Here is a 23,386-nt window from a genome sequence, read left to right as displayed (position 1 = left end):
TTTACTGGGCCGTCTAACCGTCCATTCAAGCCCCATGCAAAGCAGCCGCAAACCACACTACACAATGTTCATTCATGGTCTGGCTGCACAAAGACAATCCATATTTATCTGAGCTCAGAGACGTTAACTCATGCACGTCTTAGTGCTGGTTGCTTGTAATGTTGGCGATTGCGGATGGGAGTTTTCACCTTTTTTCAGTTCAAATAGTGAACTGAACTGTCAAAATTGTCATTTTTTCATATGTAGTCACACCAATGTCTCATAAAGCAAATTATATGTTCCCTATAACATGCCAATCTGAAAACAGGCCTTGGCTAACAAATACCCTGACAAAATATCAATGAAATAGCAATACTACATAGGCTTGATCAGAATTAAAAGCTTAGCTGTATTTGAGCCTAGTTCCTGTGAAGGAATACAAGCATATCCACATGTTCTGGGGCGAGGCAAGTTGCCCCATCGTAGAAAGCACTTTCAGCAGGCACAGATGTGGCAGGAATGGCAAAGTACTGCTTGTCAAAGTCTCTGGAAACATGTTTTGTTGCTCTTCCATCAGTGGGTTGGACTGTGTTGGGTGGATGTATGGCTTGTTTAAGTAAAGTTCTGTTTCATTTAGTGCAGTAGTCCTCCTCAGAAACACTGGTGTTGCAGCGCTCTTGAAATTGGGTTCTCCATCATTCATGCCAGCTTCCAGCGGCTCATCTAGTCTGGTTCAATGACTCTGTCTACAAATATGTTTCTACCAAACTGACCGCGCCACACACACCACCGTTCAAAATCATCAGCCATTTTAAAAAGGGACCATTTATATTTTATTTTTGCATTCTAGGCAGGAATTTGCTTTTGATTTGACCCAAGTTAATAACTACTTTCAGATATTGTGCATGATCCATTCTAATAAGATATCTGGATGTCAAATATTAACTTAACCTCCATTTCGGGTAATCGAGTATTTGACTTCCATTGCCCATCCTCCTCCAGGAATTTAAGCTTCGCCTACATTAGTGCTCACTGTCTCATCAGCTAAATGTCCAACATGTAAATGTGATTTACCATGGGAACTGCATGGCTCAGGTCTTAAACTCGTTTTGGGGTGCTGTGAAATGGAGCAGGACCTGAGCCAGTTGAACAGAGCAGTGAAATCTAGCAGCCAAAAGTGGCATTTACTGAACGCTATGACTGGGGTGAAGCTAAACTAAGAGCACCGCGTAAAACTCAGCTTTTTAGAGGGCAATGTCAATGCACACAAACACACAAACACACACACACACACAGATATACACACACACAGCAGCTTTGCAGTAACAACTGTTTACAGCTGATATGTTAATGGTTCATGTCATCCCATGCCAGCTTTGCCCATCCGCCTGGTGCCTGCTGCCCACACTGGACTTAAAAAAAAAGCCGCTCTGGTTCCAATGTCCTGACGAAGACGAGCCCCAACTCATCAGGAAACTCATTGAGCACAAAGACAGCTTGAAAAAAAAAAACTGAAGGGTATCCTGTAACTGAAGTGTATCCTGCCAATTACACACCGTGAGACGTGCACATTTACACTTCATCTGTGTGTGTGTGTGTGTGTGCGTGAAGGAGGGGTGAGTGAAAGTGGGAGCAAGAGAGAGATAGTGGTAGACAGTGAGAGAGATAGATAGATAGAGAGAGAGACATGCAGTGCAGCACAAGTGTCAAATATGAACAGCCGTCCAAGCACTAATACGCACCATTGGCAGAAATGTCAGTGGAAAGGGGAAGAAGGGGTGAGGCTTGAGAATGCAGGAGAGTGAAAGGAGCAGCGAACGGGCGAAAAGCGAGTGAGGTGGAGAGTGAATGAGAGAGAGAGGCAGAGAGAGTGAGTGAGCGAGGGAAGGAAAGTGACCTAACTAGCGAGGAGAGAGCGGTGAAGAGGGAGAACTGTACATCTCAAAGCGCAGAGCGGGGGGGGGTGTTGAGAGGGTGAGAAAAGTGGTTGAGAGAGCCGACGGCTGGTGTGAGGCTTGAGGAAGCCGGTGGAGAGAGAGAGAGAGAGAGAGAGAGAGAGAGAGAGAGAGGGGATTTCCTGGCTATATATGACTGGCTGGCAATCTCACAAAGGGCGGAGGCCTGGACTACAAAGCTGACCTCTGACCACTCAGGCCTTCGCTGCCTCTTGATCCTAATCAGTCGATGCTGCAGCGCTCTGGCCACAGATATACAGCAATAACACTTGAGAGGGTATTATTTAGACTTTGGACTATGACATGGATGGAGAATTACGTTCTTAACCCAGTTGCTCCAGTAACCTGGTTTTTGAACAATGCATGTAAACATCTTAACTCGGTTAGAACAGTTCATAATCCGATACAAAAACACTGATTAAGACGCTTGATTTATTCCCATATTAAACAAATTACTGTGGGATTTAAACATCTTACTACTTTCTCTTTTTGTTTTCATCATCTCCGCAAACTCAGACTTACACAGTGTTATGGGTACATCTTGATGTAAAAAAAAACAAAATGGCGCCGATCAGTATTTACTATTACTACTGGGATCATCATTTCTTTCCCCTGTATAAGAAGTAAGTCAGATAGGGAGGAGTTAGCTGGCAGCCGGACCTTTGTCATGCTTTTTTGCTTGCAGACCGTTCTATCTGTTAATATTCTGTTAATTTGTTCATTCCTGGCAACACAAATAAATCACAGGGTATCAAAGGTTCACGTAAACAGCTTAACCCGAATGAGACCTTAACCGGAGTGTGCCCAGTAGCCAGGATACTCTGTGCATGTAAACGTAGTCAGTGCTGCCGTTATCAGCACAGCTGCAACACGTCTTTGATGAATCAGACTGCATGGCTATGTTGTATAAAGGTTTAACTTAAACTTAAACATCCTGGGCAGAAATGTATTAAGTCAGTATGTTCTGCTACATCGTTTGTATGATATCTTATGAAAACAGATACACACCCTTGATTTGTATTGTACCTACGCATGGCCAAGGTTAGGGTTAAGGGTAGACAACTAAAACAAATTTGGTTAAGGTGAGGGTCAAGTGTATCCGCCCATCCAACACCCTGAACTCCACACCTTTAGTTTCCACCACACTGTTTCAATGTCAAGCTCTTGTTTCAGTCACATGAGCCTCGCCTCCTGTTTCAATTCGTAGAATATGATGAGAAATTACAGCGCATTACTTTTTAAGTATGAATTTGGTATGAGAACAGGCTCAGTACTTTACAGGCTCCTTAAAAAGTACTACAGACCCATAATAAACGCTGCTGTAAATCGTTTATTTATTCTCCTTTATTCTTCAGCGAGTCTGCCCTTCATGGCCCGGCTTGGTCACCGCTGTTAACTGCAGGCCAAGGCCAAACGTCCGCAGGGAGTGACCCTGTCTTCAGGACTGCTGCCTAACACATCGTGCGGCATCTTCCTCCCTCCTCCCCCTGCTCACCACACACACAAAAATATGCTGCCCACTGGCCACTGCCACTCCGAAGACTTGAAATATGCCGCGACCAAATAAACATGCCGACGTGCTGAGGAAATCCAAATAAATGCTGAGATGTGTAACAAAAAAAAATTTATGAATGCTGAAGCCAGGCAGGCTGTGGCATTGCTGGCGATGCACTGACACACACACACACACACACACACACACACACACACACACACGGTCTGCAGAGCAGCAGAGCGAGGTGTCAGAGCCCGTTAGAGGCCTTTGGCTGGACGCAGCTCCAGAACAAGTTGGACAAAAGCGTTGCCTGTCTCCCCTCATTAAGTGATTTAAGATCCCGTGTTCCGCCGACTCCTTTCATCGCCATCCAAAGTGAACACACTTAAAAAGCCCAACAAGAATGCCAGGCCCGCTGACATGAATGGGGTGAAGAGGGGCAGGAAAGCCAAGTTTATGGCGAAGGAACAGGGTCTAAAGCTGAGCTACGCTAGCCATGCCTATTAGCCTCCACACACAGATGGAGGGAGTCCAGTGTGAATGAACGGGTACGAGGCTTGGCCCCTGAGTGGGAAACAGCAGCCACCTAATCCATTAACAGTTCTTCCTCCACAGAAGAAGCAACTTTTTCCCATGAAGGTTTAGTTTAGAAAAGTGCTGTTTCCACATTCCTGGCTAACAAGACAGGGCCGTCGTATCTGGGGAGGGGAGGTGGAGGAGAGGGAGGAAAGAGGGGAGTTGGAAGGAACGTTGGAGCGGCATCCAAGACCGACCCCATGGGAGCGCGGGTTTGGTTTGAGTGGTGTAATAATTACAACTGATTAAAGTGGCTATCGGATATCACACAGTTGCCATCATTTGCTCTAAAAACTCCATTACTGCATGTGATATGGGTTGACTCTGGACTTGTCAGCAATGGAGGAATGTACCAAGGGCTTTAGCAGCCAGACCGTGTGTTTACAGATTAATTTCTGGCGAAAAACACACACACACACACACACACACACACCACACACAGCTTCAATTAGCACCTGGGCGGGTTCACTGTAATGCAGTAACCCAAGGTATTTAAAAATAACAATGGTATCCATTTCATTTCAATACCGTCATAATATTTCTGCTCCTTATCTATCTAATAAACTACCAAATTAAGAGCTGTTTGTCCATTCACAGTGTATAACAGTGCAACATAGCATAACATAGCATAACATAACGTAACATAATGTAACGTAAAGTAACGTTATTCATTTATTCAGTCAAGTGGAAGCCATTTAGAGTTAATTTGTCATCAAACTTCTTGAATTTAGCTATTGCAACTTATTTGCTCTGCAATATGCTGATTTAGTGCTTCCCTTTTGTGAAGGTAATTAGGACTCCAGATACATGGAATAGTGTGTAAACAACTTAATTTCTGTCAGCGGGAGACGGTATAGGTCTAGTCGTCTTGACCACATAAATTCAGCGTTTCAGTGTAGCAACACCAGCCCACTGTTATTTTTTTTAACCCTACTCTGGGCTATTGTGTCATCTGTTAGCTCTCAAATTGGAGCTTTCTGGGAGGCTCCTCAGATCCACACAACCGTCCACCACTGAGCCCGATCTGTACACTAAAGAAACGACTGTCTGCAGCTGCTTTGATGAACACAGAAATGTGTTTGATGCTGGTCAACTCTTTGAGATGTGACAAGCAGGGGAGAACCCTTAACTGGGCTGACATCAAGAAACCTATATTAAGGCTCGCCTGATACTGTACAGCACAGCATCAGAGAGATTGGACCGCGGAAGGATTCTTTACCACGTCTACTGTCCGAGAAAAAAGGGCCTAATTGGAGAGCGAGTGTGGTCTGCACTGCACAGTGTATGGAGAATGCAGAAAATGCACTATTTGGATTCTGAGAAAAAAGAAAAAAAAAAGATCCTTTAACCAGCCAAGGTCCAATTAGTGTGGTATACGATCCAGGATCCAAACATTTGTTTACAAGAGGCTGTTTTCTTCCTCAACTGAGTCTCTCTCTCTCTCTCTCTCTCTGTGTGTGCCTCTCTTTCTCCTTTTCTCTCCTTCTCTTTCTCTCTCTCTCTTTCTGTCTCTCTCTCTCTCTCTCTCCTCTCATTTTCTCTTTCTTTCTCTCTGTCTCTCTTTCTCCCTTTCTTTCTCTCTCTCTCTCTCTCTCTCCCCAGCAGTCTAGGGACAGGGGACCCTAGTCTGGTTCCACGGCTCCACAACAGAGTGGGTGTGGCTACACCACACAAACCTCGGGGCCTTTTGACATTACACCACACAACCATGAGGTCAGAGGAAGGCTCTTTCTTCCTACGCACAAAGGAGTGATTTTTCACTCACCCCGTGAGAACAGCGGCAAATAATGAACCCTCAGGCCCCTGGTATCACGTTCGGTTTCACACGCGTCAACTCCATTCTGGAGTGGAACAAAAGGGCAGTAGGAGAAACATTTGTGGGGAGGGAACGGCGTGGCTGGGGGCATGCCATGAAAGGCAAGTTTTATGCATTTTAGGGCATTTCAATTGCCCTTTTACATATAGTGTTTCTAGGTAAATTGTTTCTTGATCCCTTTGGGACACATAAAGATAAACGTACACATTTCACCAGAGAGGTCAGAGTTTACCGCAGTGGTTTTCAAAACCTGGTGCTCAGAAGCCAGAGTCCTGCTGGTTTTCTACTCCACCTGCTAGTTCACATTCACCTGGTGTCCCAGGTCTCATTCAGCCCCTGATTACACTAGGTGAATGTAATCTACTACTGGGTAGAGTAGAAAACCAGCAGGGTTCTGGCTCCTGAGGATCAGGATTAAGAACCACTGGTTTGGTGGCAGTTATGCAGAAGCAGGTAAGGGGCTCAGTGTCTTGCTCGAGGCAGGGATTGACACAATTGGACGGACTGAATCTGCAACTTTAATTTACAGGACCGCCTCTTCTGACCCCCACCCCAAACTGCCACCCCAGTTACTGTCTTCAGTTTGTGTGAGGGAATATTAGATGGCTGCGGCACATCTGGGGGACAACAGTGCTTTAAAGCTTAGAGAAGCGGGCTTATAAGTAGAAGTATGCCAGTTTGAATCCTTGCTACAACTGTGAAAATCATGGAGGATAAAGTGAATGAGTGACGCTCTCCCCTCCCTCTCCCCTCCCTCTCCCCTCCCTCAACAAATACCTTCAAGGTGCCTTAGAGCACCTTAAACTCACTCATTCACTTAACTACTACTGTCAACCTTGGCTGACAGTAGAAAACTGCAGTTGTACTGGGCAGGTCCCGGGTGTGAAAATGTGTAACGGTATCAATGTGAAGGCAGGTGTTGAACATTTTATCAAAGGGATCAGAGTGCAGGTAGGAATTCAGTGTCTTGCTCGAGGCATGACTGGGACAAAAACCTAGGACCAGTCTCTCTAAATAACAAGCACCCTGCCACCACAGCTTGTGTCTCTGTTCTGCTAGACTATAATGCATTTGGGAGAGGCCAGACGGATTAGACTGCTGTTACTGTGACATGAAAAGCTGTACTTAATTCAAAGCTCTCATGGCTGATTAATCACAAATTATGATCAAACAGCTGATTTACAGGATGAACATATGACATCCTGCCCACAAGTCTGTGTCTATGTGTGTGTGTGTATGAGTGTGAAAGCTTACATGGGTGTGTGTGTGTGTGTGTGTGTGTGTGTGCGTGCGTGTGTGTGTGTGTGTGTGTGTGTGTGTGTGTGCAATCTCACTGTCTCCTCAAAGTCTGCAGACTCATTTTCCACAGCAGATTAAATGGGACTGTCTGTCTGGGCTCCCAGAGCAGCTCCAAATTAAAATCACCCAGCGTCTTCACAATCATCTGAACAGCATCTGCACCTATTCTTCACAGCCTCACAGCACAATGCCAATAGATGGGATCAAACACTGGATATCGCACCCTGGCGCAGCAATCCATGATTGCACATCGGCTTTTTTAGAAACGGTCTGGATGCTGATCATACAATCGCATCCGTCATCGGTTAGAGAAAAATGGAAAGAGTATGCGGGTTTGCACAGGGGAATATGGAAGGACGCAGATGTCCGGCGGCTGTGTGTTGCATAGTGGGTCACAGCCACGGGAGGAAGTGACATCAGCAGGGAACTCAAACTGGCACAGAGAGGGGGGAGTCAGCTGAGCGGTGGGGGAGTAAAGATGGGGATGGTGGGGGGTAGAAGGAGGCTGTGAAGTCTGAGAAGCCTTACTCATCCTTCCCATATCTGATATCAGGACAGGAGTGGGAGTCAGCAGCTATATGACAGACAGTCTGGACACCAGGGAGAGAGAGAGAGAGAGAGAGAGAGAGAGAGAGAGAGAGAGAGAGAGAGAGAGAGAGAGAGAGAGAGAGAAGGAAGGGAGGAAGGTTGGGAGGAAGGGGAAGGAAAGGGAAAGACAGAGAGGCAGTGAGAGAGATAAGGAGGAACTGAGGAAGAGCAAAAGAGAGCGGCTCCCTGTAACCTTCTAACATTTGTACCGTGGCAGATGCTGCATCTATGTGTGTGTATCTGTGTGTGTGTGTGTGTATTCATATGTCTGTGTGTGTGTGTGTGTGTGTGTGTGTGTGTGCATGTGTGTGTGTGTGTGTCTGTCAATGCCCTTGCCACAATGTATGGAGACAATACAGACGCTGATTCAACTAGATGGCGGTTGGCTTTTCACATTTTACATCCCCAAAAAGCGAGCTGGTGCTGCCATGCAGCATGAATTCAACAGTGCATTAAAAGCCCTGCTCCCTTCCGGCAATGGATGCAGATATAGAATACTAGGTTATTTCTACCCTGGTGTATCTGGCACAGTTTTGGTTATCTGTGCTAAACAGCCAATGAAAACACACTTGCTCCACGGCTCATTGGCTGCCGCAGGTTATGGGTTAATCCTGATTGGTGAGTTTCTGACGGAACACACCCCTGTTTCTCTTTGTGCTAGGGACAAATTTGCATACTTTTTATCCATTGCACTGTAGTGTGTGGAGGATTTGTCATTCTGAGCACTTTGGGATCCAAATAACAAAGATAATGGTATAAACCACAAATGCAGGAGACGAATGTAGCTTGGGCCAGCAGCCGTTACTACAGCTTCCAGAGGTGCTTCCCTCAAAACTCAAACTGCACACTGAAATAATGAATGCAACCGTTTTTAATCATCTACAATTAAAGTTTAGAGTCACACACTGGGCTGCATCTCATCGCTTTACTTTACAACAGTAAGAGAAAATGTGATTTTGTGACTGGCAAAGTGAAACCGTGTCATGCCGTGGTATTAGACGCTGGCTCACCACAGCACCACATCTCCCACTACGCTGCTGGGTTGCTGGGCAAAATTTAGAATGGGCCTGCCTCCGCCATACAGGAGTGGCTTGGTGGATGGTAAATGTGTGTGACGTCTTAGCCGGCGTGTTTCTCTAACCCCCCTGTGTATCGCGTGTCTAGACCTCACTAGCACTACTTCTGGGTGAACCATGTGACCCAAAGGAGCAGTCACAGGACTTCAGCACCTACACACCAGGCTTCTTTTTTTATTATTTTTTTTTAGATTAATTCTTCCCCCTTTTTTTCATCCTATAAGCAGAAATGCTTAAATAAGTGAAACTGAGGAAAGCTGACAGAGGTGGAGCCCAGTGCCAGCAGCACATGGTTGGATCAAAGGACGGTTCAACCCTTGAAATGCCGGCTCACCTTTTTATAATAGCAGTTTTCAGGAATTTGAGTGAAAAATCATGAAGTACCAGTCACAAGACTCAGTATCAGATTAATTTTCAAAACTGGTTACAACTAGGTTAAGTTATTTTATTAGAAATAACCAATTCAAATTACACTGAAGGATGGAAAACCAATAAATTCACTGTAATCCAATTTTATAAAATTTCTGCTTAATTTCATGACTCAATTCTGTATATTGCAACACGATATTAATGTTTTATTTCACCGTAGATTAAAATAAGTGCAGCCATAAAATAATATAACATAGTGGAAAATATACAGAAAAATATACAATATTAAATGTCATTGCAAATGTGTATTTGCATCCACTATATTTTCTGATAAATATAGCCTATATTTTTGAGTGCAGTGTATTTATATTCCAGTGACAAATATGATTCACAAATTCAGCCTAATGGAATTCTAATTCTACTTAAAAGAAACATTTTAACTACTTAGTATTTTCATAAATTAAGGACTACATATTATGTATATAAGACATATTATGAATAATAATAAAATAGAATAGAATATATAGAGAGAGAATTTCCATCTACCTATCAAGATAGATATAGATGTAGATAATCTGATTATATTGATGAAGAGCATATAAAGTTGACATTTATTGAACATCATTCATAGAAATTTTGCTTTACATTAAAATACTTTTTACTTTTAGGCCCACAATGGAATTTGTGCTTCCTGCGATGTAGAATTTATAATACCTCTTTAAAAAATTACACTACACAAAGGGGAAAGAAAAAAAAATTCAATTACTGAACTTCTCGTGACCAAGCTTTTGCCACTTACAATATTCCACTATAACTCAATGGCCAGCTCCATCCTGAGACAGAAATATTACCGCTGTGCCATAAAGACTTCCGATGGAAACCTAAGCAGCCAGCACACTCGGAAACAAATAAAACATCTTTATGAGTGGGATTTTATGATCTTAATAGCCAAAGTCCCGGTCCAGTGGCCTCTAAGTGCTGCTCTGGACAGTCTGTTTTAGGGCCAAACACCATGCAGTGCCTGCAGGACAGCCAATGGACGTTTTTAACATAAGTTACTGTTTTCATTTGTTGGTTGGTGCATATTTATAGGAACACTTTTGTTCCCCGTGAAATTACAGCAAATGCACATTAGCTGTTGATGTAGATTCAACTGCAATATGAAGCAATCGCAGGTTTCCACTTTAAACTGAAGAAAATATAGAGACATGTTTTACAACCTTTTTCAGTATTTATTCAGCAATTATTTTCACAAGTATATAGTGTATAATAAAATGACTACTGTGTTGCATATTCTAAGAAATTATTATTAACGCTATTTTAAAGTGACGAAACTACCATAATGAAATGAGATTTATAAATATTTATTTAATGTAAAAATCCTAAAGAAATATTACTTTCATGTGAATATGATTATATTAAGTATAAAATAAAGAATATTTTTATTTCTTTAAATACAAAGTGCAAACTTACCTTATCAGATGCTGTGTGCTCATTTTAGGAACATCTTTTGATTTTTTTTTTTTCTTTTTTGCAATGCTTGATTATTTTAATATAACTGTTTTTCTTAGTTTTTCTTATCACTGTTGTAAAACATATTTATATCAGTCTTTCAACAGCATTATATTCAAACATATTATTTTTGTTGTTTTTTATTCATTTTGTTGTTTGTCTCTTTTATTTTTATTTTATTTTTTTAATATTATAAACATGAGTCATCTAAACTGTAAACATAAACTAACCAAGACAGGCTCATTCCTCCAAATCCAACTGCATGTTATAACTTCAAACATTGTGGGTGGTTTCGGGCTCTGCCCACGTCTCCACGGACAGGATCCCAGGTATTGTGGGCGAGGTTGAGGGGAAACTCGTCTCTTCACCCTTCAGCTTTTGTTACTTTTTTTTCCATGGAAGTTAGTCATAGTTACTTTGAAGCGGGACGGGACAGGTTATCTGCGACCTCGTCTCTTTGTTTAACAGACAATGCCGGGTTGTCTGACCATTAGCCTCTCTTTGTAGGGGCTTGTCTAGGTGTGATATACACCCTGTCACTGCTGATACCGCAAAGCCAACCTCAGAATCTACTACATGATAAAGGAACAAAGACATTGGGAAAGAAAGAATGCCCCTTGGTCATTTACAACACTCCTATCCAGTCAAGTTGGAATGACCAGCAAAATGCAAATTATTTCAATTACACATCACATGCAAGATGAAACGGGGAATACCACAGAATCCCACAAATATTCTGCCTTAACTAAGAAGGAATAAAAGCTGACAGGAGCCAAGCACCGGTTCTGAGGCACTAATGACTGAAGAGTCTCTTGTCTGATTCATGAGAACGTAGTATTCTGCTCAAGCGGAGGCATCTCATTGGCTGTGAGAGGGGAGCAGCGATTGGCTGCATGGTGACACTCTGTGTCGACTCTGCGCTGGGACCTGTTACTCCAGATGCCCTCCTCTCGTCCCCTGCAATGTTTGCAGCCCCACGCACGCGATCCCTCACTCCGCTTGGCTGCACCCTCTCATCGTATTACTTCTGCTATTCTAACTCCTCCATCAATTATGCACTAGAATAACTAAAGGCCCTGGTGGAGCCAAGACATAAAGGGGGATCATCAGCATGAGCATGAGCAGCGTCTGCCTGCGTGTTCCCACTGTGTTGCTGCGACCAATGATATGAGTGCCAAAGTACCGACTCATATAGGGCAGCAGTGATGTCACACATATTGATGGGTCTGGGCATAAACACAACACGGCTATGCCACAAACACATCACAGCTAGTACAGTGGTCACTGTGTTAGTAGGTAAGTTGGGCAGGGAGAGAGACCCACGCTTTGCCTCGCTTGGGTGCCCCCCCAAGCCTAACCCCCCCCCCGCTGCCCCCCCAACTCCGCTCCCCAATATTCTGCCTTGATCAAATTGCGTGCCAAGATTATGAGTGACATTATAAACGATTTTTAAGTAATACAAGTGACCACAAATGTAGGGTAATCGTTTTCAGTGAGCATTTTTACCTCCATTGAAGGTTAAGAAAAAGATCGGAGAACGCTCAAGTAAAGTCCCAAGATTCGTAACCTACTTTTCAAATTCCTTGAAACAAAATGGAGTCGAATTTGGAAATGGCTGCCTGTGTTCCCCGCTCCGCCACACACCGCAGAGAACAGGCGAAGAGGAGGAGAGTCTATGAGCCATGTCTATGGAAAGTGTACAACTCTTGGCAGTCTGAGATTTCAATTAATGGCCCTGTACATTCTCAAGTTGTGCGATAATCAAATACCAAAAACAATTTAATCGCCGTCATTCATCACCAAAGCAGCCCGGGCCAGGAAAGGATTTATAAAAAAAAAAGCACGACATGATGTCGACCCCTGTATTAAAGTCATGACGGTCCTGACCTGGATTTCTCCTCGTTGCGTGTGAAGGTTTGCTGTCCAGGCTCTACTGTGAGATCACAAACAGCTTTTTAATATTTCATGGGTCCCAAAGCACCAAGTGTGCTCAAATCCAACAGGAGGAAACACTTTCTGTCTCCATGGACCAGTAAACCACACTAAAGGTCCCACAAAGTCATACCAAGTTCATGAAAAAAACAACTGTTCATTACACACGTCTAAATACCACTTGTTTGTTTCCATGTTCACCAAAAAAAACGGATTGTCAATGCCCTTTTCCCTATTTGTCCACAGGAGACTAAAAATGCCAAGTATGCTAAACCTTCTTCCATAGACTGATAACCAATACAAGCCTCCACATGGTAGGAAAAACACTGCAGCAAAACACTGTGCCAAACCTTCATCAGATAAAACCCGATACCCAAATGTTTTCATCAGATAAGGTTTTATTTAAACCCTAGAAACCAAGGCAATTAGGCAGCAGCAGTGTCTGCCACAAAAGCATATTTTCTTTATCAAAGATGATTTAGATAGTCTTGTAAGGCAAAATAAAACTGGTCCACTTATGTGCAGCACAGTGATTGCAGTGCGCATAAACACTATGTGAATCATACATGATTCACAAAACCTTGACTGGAAAAGTAGTGCAGTCACACTCAAATTTTTGTCTGATTTCTTCCAAGATACACAAAAAACCTAAAAGTCAGCAACCATTGCAAATGGGGAAACATTGCTTGATGAAGAGGTATACATACTTTTTGTTATACCTCCAAAGCCACAGTGACCCAAATACAGTTTCAGAAACATTACTTGGAGGTTTGGCCCTGCTATCGACGTGATCACATTTGTTTTCTATCAAGCATACTTTTCTAGCCAATTTACATTCAGTTGGAATAGTATAAGATTCAAATTTATTGCTGTGCCAACTGCCTCATTACTTCTACTTGTCTTAAACCAAAAGAGACAGCCATGCCTCCCCTCGTCGGGCTATCCATGTCAGTCAATAAAACAAGCTGCGCTGCAGCTACCAACTCAAGGCCACAGCCCTCTAACCTACAGACCAATATTAAGTATCAAAAACGCTGAAAGTATGGGATAGCCACTTCTAGATAAACAATTCAAATTCAGACACATTCCTGCTCCAGCGAGTATTAAATGAACAAGCAAGAGAGCATGTTCCTGATCATTCCAATTCTCTTCCAGCTTTCACTCTCTTTCCATCTTCCATCCAATCCTGTTGAGTCGACTCATCCTTTACATTTACTCTACTCATTTGAAGAATGCAGTTCAAATGCATCCTTTAGTTCCACTCTGCCTCAGAAAACGTTCCTTTAATAGAAAGCACATAATATATCTTTGCAGCTGTAGAGTTTTCTGAAAAACTTTCACTCTCGTCTTGTCGAACTGTATAAATTCATGTTTCATTATTTTTTGTTGTTCAGCCAATGTGCAGAATATAAAGGGAAGACCAGATAGCCACATGCACTCTACTAACTTTGATACTGTGTGTGCGTTCCAGAGATGCATTGCATACAGCAGCAGCCTTGCCTAGTCTGTTAGGAGGCTTAGTGGCTCTTTAGGACCTTTTAGAAGCAGTTTTCAGAAGCTTTACTGCAGTCATTAGGAGCTAAGGCTGATTAATGTGAATGGTCAGGCAAGGCCTGGCTTTCTGAGAGAAGAACAGAGAGGGGTGAAGGGTCCCACAGGAAGTGTTTTGTGTCTCCACACAAAGGGAGGGCTGACCTCTTAAGCCCCTTAGAGCCTCTTTGCTAATACCCTCACCGGTGCCTACAAAGACACAGGGGATGCCATTTCACCACTCACATTTGAACAGCATACACAAAAAAGCCCCACCAAGATTAAAACGGCAGAAAAGTGAACCTCTGTGCAGTGGAGTGAGACTGTGAGATTAGGCCTAAAGAGTCCCCCCTAATCCATTGACTGCCGCGCATATCAAACGGAGGATGCCAAACTCACACCGTCTGTGATCTGGAAATAGACTGAAATAAATAAAAAAATAAAACAAGCTTATGAAAGCATAAGAAAATGCACCAAATCATAATACAGTTATCTGAGCCACAATGATTAATCTTAAGGTACCTGGACCTGGGAGAATTACTGCAAGGTAATGAGGAAATTTCCATGGAATATAAACAAACAAAGCAGCCAAACGTATTACCACACGCTTGTCTCCAGTTCCTATCAGTCAAGCCCTGGCAGCCTGAGGGCCTTGACTTATTACTTTGAACATAATGGGAGGGCCAGCGAACCTTTTCTCTGCAGGCAGGGTCGTACAGCATTAGGAATGACTGGCTTCTCCACAGGAGGACTGTTTCCCCCTCTGCAGAAGTGTATGAAATTCACGGCTTAATTGACATCAAGGCTCGGCCTTTTTAGGTACATAGGTCACAACTGATTAAAGTATACTAAGTGGTAGGAAGCCGACTTGATATGAGAAACTGAGGATGAGAGATTTCTTATCTGAGATATAAGGCTCTTTCATTTCATGCACTAGAAATAGTCTCTTGACTGAAGTGTTTGCAGCAATGAAACTTAATGCTTTTTCACTTTGTAATAAAATGGAATATATGTCTCGGATAAGAAACTTCTCATCCTCAATTTATTGATAGTTTCTTACCACTTACTACCCCCTCCCCCCTCCCCCTTTACAGAAAGTCACAGACGATCAACTCTCTTTGATGCCTCTCAACTGTGCCGCATGCCTGTCTCAAACATCCTTGGCCAGGGGCTTTGGGGTGGAAATACAGGTTCTGACCCCACCCAGGGGCTCCGCGGCACGGCCACTGTTTCCCCCTCTTACCCTCTGGCCCCTGATCCGGAAGTTTCTCTCACCCCTGTGACTGTGTTGTCGCTCCCGTTATGTGCCCCTTCCTCTGCCCCACCTCCTATAACATATTCACACTCTGAGGAACCCGCCACATCCACCTCTCCCTCGTTCACTCCCCTCTCCTCCTTCTTTCTGTCTGTCTCTCTAAGAGCATGCATAGTTAAAAGCCGGCTATGGGCCGCTGAGTAAGAGAGGAACAATAGCAGCCTTTCAGGCAGTCTGGGCCGGGGCTGGGAGAGGGCTGCGGTCCTGAGACCCAGTCAATATTTGGACGTGGTTGCTTTTTGTGTCCGTTTTTAATCCAAGCGGAACCAAGCAGCAGGGAGCCGGGAAAAGGCTGAGAGGGAAAAACGAGGGTAAACACTGTGAACAATGCAAACGGAGCAACTTACAATACCACTGGGAAACTATCACAACATCAGCTCGCCACAAACTGAAAAATGGAGTATTGTTCCTTAAGTGGAGATTAAAAAGCGAGCAGTGTAGAAAAAGCAAACAGCGGAGGTCATTCTGCACGAAGAACTGTGTGCGAGTGTCAAGGCGAGGAGGTTATGAGGTGGAGAGAGAAGCCGCAAGGCCTTCTCCCATTTCTGAGGTATTATCTGAACCATTCTGGCAAGGGCTGCTGAACAATACGATAAAGCATGTCGACGAACTCCCTTTGAAGGGGAGACGACAATTTTGATCATCGGAGGGACACAGCAAGTCAGTAACTGCACTCGCCAAAACCTGAAAGCAGGGGCTTCTTTTACAGGGCATTAAAAAAAAATCTTTGATTGTCTTAGAGAGAAATATGTTGCATCTGTTGTGGAAAGCTTTGGATGGGCATTATCAGGGATTAAAGGAAACCCCTGGGGTGACAGTGCTCTTGTACGATGCTGGAATCCCTCTCTCCCCAGCTGTCAGGTCGTTAGTCCCACCCAATGAGGTTCTTTGATGACGAGGGGTATCAGTTTCCATGGCGTCGGAGACACAAACAGCTTGGGAGATTAGGGACGGAACTCAGCCCTGATTCTCCGTTGATCCCACCTATCAGCAACAAATAAACACCTTGGGCCACGGCAACGCCTGCATGCGGACCATATGGACCCGGGTGGGTTTTAATGAAGCAGCTAAATACAGGGTGAGCAGGGAATTCTCTAATAGCCGCTTGTTAGTGCGGCAGTAAATACGCCGCTCGTATACTTTATTCCGTCGTCTGGTCGACGGCGCAGACAGCAAGACTGAGAAGTAACATCTGTGACGGATTTCACTTACATGCACACAGGGTTCCTATAACTTTTTCCATTACAAAATTCAACACTTTTTTCCAGATTTTGATTTCTTGCCTGGATTGGGATTTTTTTTTCCAGTAGTTCAATATTATGTATGCTAATAGTGCCAACGACTATTACTATAGTAGTTGAGCATTATTCTTCACAACAAATGAACAACGACATTGGGTCAACACCTAAATAAAAGGAATACTCATATGTGTATCAAGACTAAACAACAGCTTTTTTTTCCACATTTGCACTATTCCTACACTTTTAATGACATGAAAAATATAAAATCTGTTTTAGAAACATAGCCACACAGAACCCTGTGTACAGTATTCTCCGTAACATCCACACATGAATGTTAACTCACAGTAATCTAAATGGTCGGACCCTCTCTCTCTTCTCTTCATTCACTCAGCAATGCAAGAGATTTTACTCTGCACCGTAGCAGCAGCCTCACCTTCAACCAAACTAATCATGACCGATAAATACCAAAATGACACATTTTATTCAAGTTGAAGGAGAGTAATTATACGCACATCACATAGGTGCAAGGCTATCAGAAAACTATGTCAATGAAAGGAGTAACGCCTGCACACTTGCTCCATGCCACAAAAGTTTAATAGTGACTTGGAGTGGATCGAAACGTTTTTCGAAACATTTTATTCAAGGCCATTTTCCCTTTTTTCTGTTGAAAAGACAGAATTATATGTCTAACAAACAACTAGGAGTCAATATATCAATTGTGCCTCAGTGGTTTCAAGTCTCTCCAACAAGGCTCTCTGACACTGCAGCTTCATTCCTTTTAATTAAGTAGCTTATATGACTACAGCTACTTGCTGTCACTGTGTGGAGGCATTTCTAACTCCGGGCATGGCTGAACCATCCTCAGAGATAAACCCCTGCTCCACTTAGAGTCCCGTCCGCCTTGGCTAATCGACGACAAGCATCAACACAGCAAGATGTTCTGCTGAGATGAAACCGTAGCAAACATGGCCGCACGCTTATTGAAATTACAAGAAGCCTCCTTCAACCCACATATGTTTGAAACAATACAAAAACATGAGAAAATGTCATCGCATTTCCATTTTTCACGACTCACTTCCCATTTCAATTCCCGAGCTCCTGTAGGGGATTTCATGAATGGCTGAGTATGGACTGCTGCTCCGGGTGCCATTTTTTCCCCCCACTTTGGTCAAAAATGCAGAGCGGGAAGAAGAGGGGGGAAAAAAAAAAGCTCATCTGGAAGTTGGGACTATACCACAGCGGGACCCAGGGTTCGAATGCTGAGTATGGTTACATTAACCAGCGGGGAGCCGGGGCCCAGGATCTGGTAAGGAATACTGTTAGGTTCTACTGCAGGTCAGGGGCCCCAAGCTTTAGCATGGCACTCGGTTACATTATATAGCCCAGGTCGGGTTTAGATTAGAGTCATGAATGAGAAAAGGAGACAGTCACTTAGAGTTACTCATTTATTTAGCCAAAGAGCCCCATTCTGCTGAGACAAAGCCCAGGCAGGGTGCCTTGCATGGCCCGTCACTGGGCCCCATGGCCTGCGGTACTGCCCCGGTTTTGACCCTGACAACGGTCCCCTCTGTGCCGCTCCCTGATGCTTAACCCACAGCCTGCCTGGTTACTACTGAGTGTGTGACCTCAGCATGTGTGTATCTCTCACAAGAGCATGCACCACGCTGGGCCTTGGCCACTGCTGAAATACCCCTGTGTACCCCTCATTGTCTGCCCCAGCGTGGGCCGGGGGGGGTGCGGAGGTTGGAGGGACACTTGGACGGGGGGCATGGCAACCGAGGAGCGAGACTTGGGAACTGGGAACCTTCGTAGGCAAAAAAATAAAACACTGTAGGCTGTGAGCGGGACAGACTGTGGCTGTACCAAAGATGTTATCACTCCCAGATAAGTGTTAGTAGGGCAGGAACACGATCAGCTGCCTTTGATGCCACCTCAAGATTTGTGTTTGTGTGTTAATATCCTGCAAGTTCCTCTACCTTCCCAAACTCGCTGCCTTACTCACACACTTTGCCTTAGGGTGACCATTATAAAGACAAACAGCAATGTAGTTACATGTATTAAGTCTCTGTGCAAAGGAAGCCCAACAAACCAGTTCCTTATCCCAGAGCAAATATACTTTTTTGACTCATGGCGAAACTGTAGCTTCCAGCACACAGCCAATGCCCAAGCACAGACCTGACAACGAACACATACGAGTTCAGCTGAAACAAAGTGGCACACTCATAACATCACTATGTGCTGAAGTGCCAAGCAGAGTGACTCACTGAGTCACCAGGGAGGAGACTGCTGTTTAGGATGAGAAACATACTATCATTTAAACCTGTGACAAAACCAAAGGTGCCATTTGTAAATCAGCAATCAAAGGTAGTCCACAAATCAGAAAGTTCACATCATTAATTCCTCTGTGCTCTCCAGTTATCAAGTTAGTTGGTTAACTTCTAATAATTAGAACTAAACAAAAACGGTAGGTGGCAACCTACAGCGGATCATTTATAAGAAATTATTCACAGTATCTTTGAAAGGTTTAGTAGCCATTCACAGCTAAATACACTTTATTACCATAGCAGTGTGTTACTGGGAAAAAGCTGACAAACTGACAAATAACAATAAACCACATCGATTGAAACTTCACATAAAATATCCAGTAACTTAAGTATGGGATGACAACTATTCTGTCAATGCTAATCGACGGCGGCAGACGACCGCCGACGCTCAGTGGATGCAACTCAGCATTATTTTCCACACAGCAGGCTGAGCTCAGCCGAATATATTTCTTTCTCTTAAAAAAGTGCTTGCAAAACTCATCGTGTTGTAGCTTTCATTATCGAGATGTGGACCACACTGAGCACATTAGACAGTCTATGTGAAAATCCTTATCACCGTAGCCTACATAACATAATTGTTAAATTGTCAAGTATGATTTATGATGTGCAGCAGCGTGCACAGTTGATTACGAAGATGTTTCAAATGTGCATGAATATTAAATTGGAATCATCCCGTCAGTCTATCCATTAGGCCACCAAGTGAGGGGGTAAACCCACCTAAACTCAGTTTACCCACCCTTTTATTTGCAGAATAGAATATAGAGAGTTTACTTTACTTACTGACATAATGACGTAAAATCATAGTAGGCATCATAGTAGGCTATGTTGCTTAATATCAAACTGATGAAAGTTATAGGAAGCTATGGCTTTTAAAGGGAAAAGTATAAAATAATGTGGGGGGGGGGGGGGGGGGGGGTTCTGAAAGTAGCCTATATTTGATTTTTGTCTATATTGGTGGTTGATGCCCCTTCACTAAGTGGAAGTCAGAGTTTACCCTCCTCTTTATTTACCACCACTACATCCAGCCACCATTAAACCACACTGGCTAGTCTGAGCTTTAACCGGGCAATGTCAAGGGTGAAGTTCACCCATCCTGCGGGGTTGAGGGACCCCTGGGTGCCTGTGCGTCCTGCGGGCGGTGTGTAACACTCACCTGATGTTGGTGCGGTTCCAGTAGACGGCGTAGCGGTCGGACACCACCTTGGACGCCGGGTCCTGGCCGTACACACACATCCCGATCATGAGGAACACGAACAGGATCATTTCCACCTGCGGCATTGCTCTCAAACTTGGCCGAGCCAAAGTCCCTCCTGATTCGGCGTTGCTGGATGCGGTGGTGAAATGTTGTGATGCGAGGGGATGAGGAGGGCTGATCACATCTGAATGTCGCTCCACGCCGGTTTATTCCGTCACAGATGTAGTTCCCTCTTCACTGCTTATGACGAATGTAGGAGCTGAATTCACAGAGTCCTTTTTCTTTTCTTTTCTTTTTTTTTAAATGAAGATTTCTGTTTCAGTCCGTGCTCTAACAATCTGATCGTGTACTCATTGCATAAAACGCGTCCTCTTCAGTCGCTCGTACGGAGAAATAAAAAACAGGTCTTTTTAAAATACGAACAAAAATCCAAAATGTAGGCGATCTGACTAATATGCTATAAAGACAGTCGGGGAAACGAACAATCTTCCTGCGACTGAACTCCACTCCGCGCACCAAACAGTTTCTGTAACTCGCATTGAATTTCCCAAAGAGGTGAAAACGTAGCCTATACGCAGCTCTTGTGAAAATATTAAAAAAAAATCTGGGAATAATGTTGTAATGTTTTACAACGCAGGGGTAAGGAGAGGACAAACGCAATCTCTGCACCGTCGTTCTCGTCGCTATCCTCTCTCAAACTCGGGATCTCTCCTGTGTTTGGTGTCGCTTAAATTGCCAAGGCAAGAAGAGGACTTATTAAACCGGCAGCTCCGGCTGGACCCGCGCAGCTGCCCAAGCGCTCCTGCCCTGCCTAATAACGCAAGTAAATAAAACCTCTCGCTTGTGCGTAAACGCAGACCTATCCGTGCCCCGACAAGCAGCCCCGCCGCATAACCGAGAGCGCATGAAAAGTGGTGTTATCAATCTGGAGAAACCAACCCAAGTCAGCGCTCTTGCTCCTGCGGCCATGCTCTCCCGGACCCCCCCATCCTTCCCTTCCTCCCTCCCTCCTACTGTGCCAGTCAGGGTACACTGTAAAAAATGTCCGTCTTGACTCGCATATAGTCTCATATTCAGTCTTCCATGACTCATTTTCTCAAAGCAAAATGATTTTTTTTCCCAATGGAGTGAGATAATTGCACTTTGCTTCCACTTTGTGCCTTTTTAACGTTTTCAGTAGTAGCAGGGATTTTCTGGAAACAAGTAGGCCTATTAATATCTTGATTAAGGCAGAATAAAGCAGATCATTCCACTTGTAACAAGAAAATGACACAATCATTACCAGTCGATTTGTATAGGAAACGACAAATTAGTTCACTATATGGACAGAGGTTTGTTTTGTTTTGTTTTTTTAATTCTACAAATAAGATTTTAAGACCCAACACTGGACTAAATGACTTGTTAAGATAGACATTTTTTGCAGTGTACAGTTTCATGGTTGCGCACAGTCTTATTGGCTTGGATTTTGAATGACGGGCGTTTCGCTTACAAAAACAACATCCCTCCTCCTGGGGGGTATGTGTGTTTCTTAGGGCGACAGACAGGAATCACTCATTTCATGACCATGGTGCACAGCAAGCTCGTTCACCGGCAAAGCGAATTCTTTCCACACCGAACAGTCGTAATCTCAATCTATAAAAGCATCACCTTTTAACATTTAGGAAGTTAAAATGCTTGAAACGCCATAACTTGCATCAAGTCATTTATATATCCTATAAAATAGGATATGTAATTTATAGGGACATTTCCATTTTAACTTGTTTATTTATTTCTAGGCCTATTTCGACTTCTTCACTTATTTTTCTACTTATTTCTCTTAAAATCTGCAAATGATATGGAAAAGCCTAATTCGACTTGTTTCCAATGCAAATCAACTCGTTTTATGAATTTCTTTGCATCAAGCTCATCATACTAGGGGAGTGACCTGTGTTATTCTGCCTCACAGCCTATCTGTGGTTTCAAGACAATTCTCAAAACTGGCGAGATTGCATTGAAAACTGAAATTATCTAAGATTTTCCCTTGTTTTAGGGAAAACACAATTTTAAGACTCAATAGCTTAGTAATGAATGAATTCCAAGTAGCCTATAGGTCTAACCCTGTGTACCAGACAAGCCAGCTGGTTATAGATGAATAGTAATACCAAACTGCTTTCATTTCGTGTAGTTGGCCTCTTCGTCTTCTTCTGCTTCTGCATTTATATAATGTCACACAGACATACTGTATGTCAGACATGTCTGCACTTCGACTGTCTTCTCCCTCACAGCTTTCAGTGCTCAAGGCCAATGCTGTGGCTCAGGTTTATGCACATGACTCTTTACGCCACATAGTGGAGGCCAGGGGGAATGATCCATAGGGTTTCTATTGCACTCATTTAATCATTAAGAAACCCATAAGGACAGGGGATTTTAGGTGTTTTCCCCACATGAAAGACATAAAGGTACAGCATAAAGGATTTAGAAGTAAAAAAAAAAAAAAGTATTCAACAAGCTTTGGAATATGTAAACATCAGCAGTGGGATTTTGGAGTATTGTCCATTAGTGAGGCAGTGCAGAGACAGACACAGGTTGGTCTGCTAGTTGAACTAATCCCCATCATAACAACAGTACCACTGTGGAACCTCGTCGAAGGCCACTGAGCTCCACAAGAGGATTGTAAATGTTGTCCTTTAGCAAGACACTGAACACAGTCTGTCACCATTCCTCTAACTGTATAGCGTCTCTTCAAAACAGCCTGATTTATTCCACCTGAACAGGCCTGCTGCCCGCCGTTTTGCCTGGATCAGAGTTCCTCTTCGCCTGTCAAGCACTTTTGACACACACACAGCAAAGTGTGTATCCACCTTTTGAGGATGAAAGAAACATGCATGTTTAGAGTATAAAGAAACAGATGAATACAAATACTTCTCCTGAAAGCTATTCTAATGATGAAATTTTAAAATTGACCTCCTTATATAACTCCTTTGAGCTGCTAAACTGGGGTTACCCACTCTTACCCAACTTGCTTTCCATGCCAGGTTTCTTTGTACCTACAAAGAAACCAATGGGTCAATCAATGGGTATATCAATTGGACAGTAAAAGAGAATAGAAAATACAAGTCCGCACACAGGAATATGCTATTTTGAATTTCACTGGAATCATCTCTGTCCTGCACCAGATTTACTTTGATTTCATTGATTTACTTAT

General features: G+C 43.5%; 1 protein-coding gene across 1 annotated transcript in view; it reads right to left on the bottom strand.

Moving 5' to 3' along the window:
- Positions 1–21,071, bottom strand: part of LOC139923120 (ephrin-A5b-like) — a 62,742-nt gene extending 41,671 nt beyond the window's left edge. The window contains exon 1 of the mRNA XM_071913839.2: positions 20,161–21,071. Within this exon, the coding sequence (XP_071769940.1) occupies positions 20,161–20,285 (125 nt within the window). The 5' untranslated portion in view covers positions 20,286–21,071. The remainder of the gene's footprint in view (positions 1–20,160) is intronic.
- Positions 21,072–23,386: the final 2,315 nt, after the last annotated feature.

This window comes from Centroberyx gerrardi, chromosome 2 (assembly GCF_048128805.1).
Source record: "Centroberyx gerrardi isolate f3 chromosome 2, fCenGer3.hap1.cur.20231027, whole genome shotgun sequence".
NCBI lineage: Eukaryota > Metazoa > Chordata > Actinopteri > Beryciformes > Berycidae > Centroberyx > Centroberyx gerrardi.
The sequence above is the reverse complement of the archived record's forward strand: the minus strand, read 5'-3'. Positions and strand labels throughout refer to the sequence as shown.